The sequence below is a fragment of the Brachycentrus maculatus genome, unplaced genomic scaffold, assembly GCF_059751285.1.
Source record: "Brachycentrus maculatus isolate JH-2025_06_01 unplaced genomic scaffold, ASM5975128v1 h1tg000405l, whole genome shotgun sequence".
Taxonomy (NCBI): Eukaryota; Metazoa; Arthropoda; class Insecta; order Trichoptera; family Brachycentridae; genus Brachycentrus; species Brachycentrus maculatus.
Window position 1 is genome coordinate 750,005 of NW_028281154.1, and position 8,456 is coordinate 758,460.

Here is an 8,456-nt window from a genome sequence, read left to right on the forward strand (position 1 = left end):
AAATTGGTTCATATATTATAAATAGAACATCCAAGAATTTGGGTAGTGGGGTCGTCAAAAATAGGTAGAATTGGCGAATGTTGCACGAGTATAAAGTGATCACTTAAGCCAGCCTATGACGATCGTCAGGCCCATAAATGCCCCGACTTCCATATCCTTCTTCATCTGTGATGAGATGCCAGACAATAATATCCTCTTTCAAAATGTACTTTTTTTAGAACAATTTTAAAAAGAATCCTTACCATGGGTACACTTTCTTAGCTCTTTTCATTGCCATTTCGCTAGTATCTTCTTTTAACATGTACTTTTTAATTCCCATAGTTCCGTGAATAATGATTTTCATATCTTCTACGTTGTTCATGTCGAAATCAAATGCTTCCTTGTCACTTGGATGTAACAAATTGTATAATGACTCAAACTTTCCCGTCAATATATTCCATTCGTGTAATGTGAAATATGATAAAGCGTTATTTGCTATAAACGCTTTTCTGTACATAGTCACCAATCTGCAAAAATTAAAACGATAGCCGAAAGAGTTCATAGTAAAAATAAGTTTGTTTACTACAGAAGTATGTTTACTGGATATACGAGTATAACAGTTTTATTAATGCACATATCGTAGTCATACGGGAGAAAGTGACCAAGTGCATTTTTCACAAAAACGTGATTATTGACTATTTGATATCTTACTAGCTTAATATTGCCCTGAAAAAATCCCAAAGCGATTTTAAACTTGAAAGTATTATATAATATATTGACTTGAATGTGACTTAAAGTGACTTAAATGACCCTCCTGAGCACTTTACGTTTTGTTGGTTGGTCACTTTTTCCTGTACGACTACGATATTTTTAATGTAACACATCACTCAATAAGTTCGTAGGATGTCTGATTCTAATGGAGTCGTATTTTTTCAAATTCTTCCTTCCAGCGCACATATAATGCCATATAAATTCAAAATGTCAAACCCTTATATGCACCCCAATCATTCACAGGGTACTACTAGGGTATCATAAAACGTAGCGCGTTATCTTGAGGGTTAACGCATGAAGGAAAGGTGATCAGCCCTCCGCTTCAGGTACCAGTCCAGTGTAAAATTGAATAAATATAACAGTGAAAAAATCACTAATATTTATTTGACTGGAAATCGAGCCCGGGACCTCCCGAGCACGCTGACCATTAAACTATGCAGGCGGACAAAAGAGGCTAGCTTATTTTACGACACCTAAATCACAGAGTCAAATCGATTTCTGTAATACATATTTTTTTTTTTAATTCTATGATTGTACGATTTATTATTAAATAATATAATAAATATTAAAAATACACATTTACTTGAGATTTTTCCCCATTATCTTCATCACTTGATCAATGAATACGGCTGGTAGCAAGTGAGTCGCGTATACTATTATGGTATATAAAAATCTCCAGTTAGTAATCAAGGCTGTTGGATGCCACATGATCTTGTTGAAGGGCACAGCTTCCGACAACTTTTTTGACAGACTATTCAAATATCCATTGGTTATGGTCTTCTTATGTCCAGAAGCGGCATTTATCATTACACTAGAAAAAAAAAACAATATAATGTTACAACATTTTGTGTGTGTCCATTCCTTGTTCCTAAATCTGGGTTTCTCCACTTAGGAGTTATAATCTGTATAAAATTTTTAAATCACGTAGACATCCCACCATGTAAAATCACGTACACATCCCACCATGTAAAATCACGTAGACATCCCACCATGTAAAATCACGTACACATCCCACCATGTAAAATCACGTAGACATCCCACCATGTAAAATAATGCAGTTAGGATCATGCATACATCCAAATAAAACAATGGAAAGATGAAGCAGAATTTGGAAGTCTGGGTATTTACAGGGCTTACTACCTGTCATAGGCTAGTTTAAGTAATCGCTATCTCTATCGAAACATGGTGCAAGAATTTCACTAGAGACATCTATGATGAAATGAAAATACTATTTACGTATGTAAAGTGATCACTTAAACCAACGTACGACGGCCGCAAATCCCCAGACTTCCATATAATTCATCATCTATGTTGAGATGCCAAAAAATAATATAAAAAATAACTCCTTGTTGGAGATAATCCAGATTTGTGAACAAGTATTTGGACAAACTCAAAATATTGTATAAACCAGATTTAAACTCAAAATATCGTAGTAAATTTTCTACTACCAATCCTCAGTTTGTGTGATTCCTCTGTACCAGCTAGTAGCAATTAGTCCATTGATAGCTATGTCACAGGGGACGTAATCAGTGATGGCGTCTGGCTTTGCAAGGACTGTGTGCAAAAATCCTGTTAAGATACCAATAGACATCCCAACAGGTCCATTGAGATTCTCCACCCATCCAGGTACTGGCTCTCTGTTGGTGGAAGATACTTAGAGGAAAAATAAATGAGAATTAACATTTAATTCATGTATTAAATCGATGTGCCCTACGTAAAGTGCTCTAACTACAATTTTGTCAATTTTGAGATATTTGGTGTATTTTATCAACTGACAGTTATCTACAAATATAAACAAACAAAAAATATATAAAATAAATTACGCCTAGTTTTCAGGCGTATAAGACGCTACATACATCGAATTTTCGAAATGAACTAAACTCCTAAAAGGCTAACTATTGAATTTTGACAAAGCATAATGTTTTAAAACGATTCAATACATTATTTTATCGTGTTTTTGAATGAATAATAATAGTTTAGAATTTCAGATAAAATCGTTAATTAATAAAAAAGAATACGTTGATAAATTCTTCTAAGCTCTCTCCTGTAAAGTAACAGATTTGCAGATAGAGTACTTTGCGTAGGGGTCGTCGAAAGGTTAAATCAAAAGCTGATTTTTTGAGTCTACTAAGTTGTATTTTATTGTTAAAAAAAAACACATGAAAATATTTTTTTTGACAATTGTTTCGCCTAGTTATGGCATTATGGAAAGTAAAGTTGCTATTTAACGAATACTAGGCCCTAAAACACCGTTTTTAAATTGAAGAAAAAACGCGTTACCTCTCCGGTGGTCGACCGGTGATTGAATTATGTGTTTGCGATCAAAGCCTTAAATTATGGCAAGTAATAATCGAAAAAGCTGGTAATTGTAGAGCATTTTAAGGATTTTTACCTATTGTGGGACGAAAAACAGCCACTGGTATATCGTGTCTGGCTTCATTCACTATGGCCTCCGCGACGTTTTTTGTGAAGGTGTATGTATTCGGTTGGTATCCAAGAAGTCTAAAAATGCAGTATTTTAAAATGTCATTTTAAACATATATAAATCTATTAGACAGGTGAGTTTTAGATATATAAATAATTTTAAAATACCCAAATGCAACACACAACAGTACAAACAAAATTACATGTCGCTCACTCCTTTCAAGAACGTCATAAATCAAAATACTTGATTTTTCAGGAGAATGTTTTTAATGTTTAAAAATATAATGCAATGTATTAGAAATAAATATCAAGCCACTTATTAAACTTTTTACTATGCAACAGATCTTTTGAGGTAAAACCTGAAGGTTTTTTCTGCATTTGAAAAATATTTTGTACATTTAAAAAAAATAATTAAACAATACCTTTTCTTCAAAATGCAAAAACAACACTTTCTGCCCTGTAGCGGGTAAATATTAAGTTAAAAATATACCACTTTTGCTGGGATATAGAACTTTTTCTGGGCATTCTGAAAACATGCACAACTGGAAATTGGCGATTTTTGATTTATGACGTTCTTGAAAGGAGTGAGCGATATGCTTCGGAGTAAAAATTTCAACAGCTTTTATTCGCTATTACTGATATTATTTCCTACTAAGGATTGAACTTTGTATGTTTTATTGCCTAAATGTGAGTGGATTTATTCTTTTCTATTAATGTTACTTTAATTTAATATAATAATTTATTGAGTGAAACTTTACGTGTATTTAAATTTACAATACCGACACTTTCAATATATTTCAGGCGTTCATCAAGTATAATTGAATGCTAATAAACCAATAAAAATTGTATTATTTATTGATTCGTCATTAACATTGTGGAATGACATATTGTTTTTTTTAATTAAATACTTAAATATACCACCTAATGAGTTTTATTTATTTTTACGACTAGTTTCGAAAACTTACAGATTTTTTCATCTTCTGGTAAAAATTAAAACATTTAATTTAATTTTTACCAGAAGATGAAAACATCTGTAAGTTTTCGAAACTAGTCGCATATATAAATAAAACTCATTAAAGTGGTATATTCAATGTTAATTTTTTTAAATAATCAACTATATTTGAATATTACGAGTGGTGATTGTTTATATTGTAATATTATACCTTTTTTTACCAAATACTGTTAAAGGTTTGGGAATATAAATAATTTAATATGAAAAAACACGAAACCATTGCCAATATCCTCTTGTGAGATTATAAGATTAAGTGAAAGTTCACTTTGCCTATTCATTAATGTTAGAAGTACTGACGTGGGAATATTTTGGATAACAAAAATAATTGTGTTTTGAGAATCAGGTGTTATTTTACAGCCGGTGAGTAAGTATCTACATCAGGAATGGCGAACCTTTTGAGACATGCCAAAAAAAAATTATAATATGTCACGTGCTACATGCCATGGAAATAAAAATGCATCAAATGTTTGTGCAACTTCAGATTTTTAATGTAATCAAAATTTTTATATACAACATTTTGAGTGTGTCCAAATACTTGTTCATAAAATCTGGGTTATATCCAATTACGGGAGTTATAAATCCTTTAAGAGGAGATAATTCAGATTTTTTGAACAAGTATTTGGACACACTCAAAATGTTGTACATAAATTAATTATCTGGTCAAATTATAAGCTTAAATAATAAAAATGAAAATGATACTTTCTGGCGTTTCTCATGTGTGTGATCATAATCCAGGATTCGGACCTCACATACTAATAAAAGAGTTTCTGCTCTGTAAAAACTTATTTTCATCTCACCAATAGATGTCAAGAATAATGTTTCAAAAATTGGTTCATATATATAGAACTTCCAAGAATATGAGAAGTGTGGTTGTCAATAATAGGTAGAATTGGTGAATGTTACACGTGTGTAAAGTGATCGCTTAAACCAGCCTATGACGGTCGTCAGTCCCGTAAATGACCAGACTTCCATATTCTTCTTCATCTTTGATGAGATGTCAAAAAATAATATGAAAGTATTTATTCATTGAAAAAAATAATTAAGTACTTATTAATGGCAAAATAAAAGAAATAAATTTTAAAAAACTCATCAAAATATGTAGAATCCTTAAAACATCATTATTAGTGAGATTTTTTTATTGAATGCTAGATGCATTTTTTTATATCGGTTATTTTTTTATAGCTGGTAGTAGTAGCCTTTAATAAAATACGAGCAGTAGTACTTTTGTCTGTACTTCTCATGACTTATTTAATCAAGTTTAGATTTTTTTGTACAATCATTTCGATTCATTTCATAAATCTATTCGCTTGCCATAGGTTAGCCATCCCTGATCTACATAATATTTACCTAAAAATAGTACAATATAGGCGGGCAGTAATGGTAACACTTACTTTCCTTGAATTAAGTTGAGATCTTCTTCGTTGAATGTTTCAGCAGCTTTTATCAGCGATTTCCAATCTCCACTGGCTTCGTAGATTTTTTCTTCGATCACCCAGTTTTCAGTATTAGAATAAGCTGTAGATACGTACACCATTGCCTTTAAAACAATGAATTTATTAATTCTTAACGTATAACTATTGAAAGCTTGGTCAAAATTGAATTGTTCTTCGCTATCTTTTGGCTAACCGAGCGTATCAAGAAGATAATACATACCATCGTCTGCTTCTATGTACACTTTACAATATTTTTTTGTTCCATGGGAATTGAACCTGAATTTTGATTCTGGGCTATGTTTGGGCATTACGCACTTTATAGAAAATCAATAAAAAATGTTTATAGAAAAAAAATACTACCACAAAAGACTACATAAAAAAACACGTAGAAAAAGAACACAGAATTATTTAAATAATAAAAAAATATCAAATATTACATATAAAATTCTTTACATATTATTACTCATTAATTTGTTATCTCATTAATTTGTTATATTTAAAACCCAAGAGAAAATATTTTGTATTTAAAAATATAAGAAATAGCTATTTGTTTTAACGCAACCTTAAATTTAATATAACCAATGAAATTTAGACTTCCAATAGAATTTAAGCATTTTTCGAAATTATTTTATGTTGATTTTTAATTTGTACAGCATACACTGTGATTATTTTTTAACGCTTTTTTGACAACCATAAAACATAGGCATTCATCGATGCGTTTTTTTTATGATAATGAATTTCAATTATAATTTTTTTTTTCATAAATCAAGTTTTAAGAAGTATTCCCACCTTTAATTTCTTCATATTCTTTGAGAGGTTCACGACATCTCTAGTCCCTCTGACGTTCAGCAAAATGGCATTTTTTATGGAGTCATCAAATCTTACTGAAGAAGCAGCATGAAACACCACCGAAACGTTAGTTACTAATTTATTTCTGTCATCTTCACTTATCCCCAAATTTGGTTCCTTCACATCACCAGACACTGGAATGAGCTTCGATAGAATTTTACTATCCCTTTGTTTGATTCTATCGAAAACCTGAAAATGTCACATTTTTCAATGCAGGTCCTCTTAGTTTAAGACAGAATTGTAGGCTGCCAAATTGAAGACGTCCTGTTTATATTATAGAGGTAGCGCAAAATTAATTATCCTATCGGAAGATGTTATAATTTGTGCAAATGGCCTAGTACGTTAATCATATATGACATTTCGCGCACTCCTTTCAACAACGACATATATCAAAAAACTTGATTTTTCAGGAGATCGGTTTTGAAGTTTAGGAATATAATGAAATGTATAATACTTGATATTATTTTATATAAAGTGGCTTGATATTATTTTTTAATAAAAATAATATCAAGCCACTTATTGAACTTTTTACTGTGCAACGGATCTTTTTAGGTAAAACCTGAATGTTTTTTCTCCATTCAAAAATATTTAGTATATTTGAAAAAAATAATTAAATAATACCTTTTCTTCATAATTAAAAAAACAACACTTTCTGCCCTGTAGCGGGTAAATATTAAGTTAAAAATATGCCGCTTTTGCTGGGATATAGTACATTTTATAGGGATCCCGAAAATATACACAACCGAAAATTTACGATTTTTGATTTATGACGTAATTGAAAGGAGTCAGCGATATACAAACTTAATATGCTATAAATTATTGTACATAATAGACAAGGAATGTTTTCTGAGTCAAATAATAAATATTTAAAAAATATTAAAAAAAACACTCACCTGACTCATAAATGTTACTAAATTAATACGTAACTAAAAAAGTTATAACGCGTAGTAATTTTTCTTCATTAAATTATTTGATATCTAATATTTGTATCATACTATGTGCTAAAGTCATTGATTATTTTGATATGACCAAAAATGTAGATTCAAATTGTACTTACTGGCAATTTAAACATTTCATCCAAACGTTGTTCCGGATGCGCATCCTTCCTGGGCCTGATGAGGACGTATATGTTCCCAATATCCTCGCAGGACCATAGTAACTTTTCGATTAAAACTTTTCCCATAAAACCAGTGCAACCGGTCACAAAAACATCCCTTCCTTTGAAAAACTTGTGGATTTCCACATTCTCTTTATAATCGGGAGATACCAACTCAGACATATTAAAAATATATTTATACGCTATATAATTAAACACACCATACAAAAATTAAAAGCCTTCGATGCTCTCGTATTTAGAAGTGTAAAGCATATCGCTGTAACATGGTTTTTTATACTGAATACAAGTACGAAATATTTGTGTATTTTCCTAATCAATAACACTATTTATATTAACATATTTATAAATAATTATATCACATAATAGGAACTGTATTTAACGAATAGACGCATTCTTTGTATGTAAATGATAGTTACGCGTAGTTCATAGGAAATTTGTATAATTTGATGGAAGTGTGTAGGAAAATTTATGTGGAATTAATGACAATATATTCACAATGGAAAATAATGTGATAATGAATTCAGAACTTAAGTTCAAGGATAAGCTGAATATGACTCAAAACTATTGTAATTATTTGATATATATATATATATATATATATATATATATATATATATATATATATATATATATATATATATATATATATATATATATATATATATATATATATATATATATATATATATATATATATATATATATATATATATATATATATATATATATATATATATATATATATATATATATATATATATATATATATATATATATATATATATATATATATATATATATATATATATATATATATATATATATATATATATATATATATATATATATATATATATATATATATCATTCA

At 29.6% G+C, this 8,456-nt stretch overlaps 1 protein-coding gene across 1 annotated transcript; it reads right to left on the reverse strand.

Moving 5' to 3' along the window:
* Window positions 1–238: 238 nt before the first annotated feature.
* LOC148302853 (putative fatty acyl-CoA reductase CG5065) lies at window positions 239–7,747 on the reverse strand. Its single transcript, XM_088270978.1, has 7 exons — window positions 7,526–7,747; window positions 6,409–6,657; window positions 5,578–5,723; window positions 3,143–3,252; window positions 2,199–2,403; window positions 1,334–1,561; window positions 239–506 (listed from the first exon to the last, which is right to left on the reverse strand). Exons 1-7 carry the CDS (start codon window positions 7,745–7,747, stop codon window positions 239–241), a joined length of 1,428 nt encoding a protein of 475 aa, XP_088127104.1.
* Between the last annotated feature and the right edge of the window lie 709 nt (window positions 7,748–8,456).

What these genes read in the sequence shown, in the direction of transcription:
- LOC148302853 (XM_088270978.1), bottom strand. Translation starts at nt 7,747, where the DNA reads ATGTCTGAGTTGGTATCTCCCGATTATAAAGAGAATGTGGAAATCCAC. An exon ending in AGAATATGAAGAAATTAAAG is followed by an intron (nt 5,724 to 6,408) that starts GTGGGAATACTT and finishes ATTGTTTTAAAG; the next exon opens with GCAATGGTGTACGTATCTAC. An exon ending in ATCACACAAACTGAGGATTG is followed by an intron (nt 1,562 to 2,198) that starts GTAGTAGAAAAT and finishes TTTTTTTTCTAG; the next exon opens with TGTAATGATAAATGCCGCTT.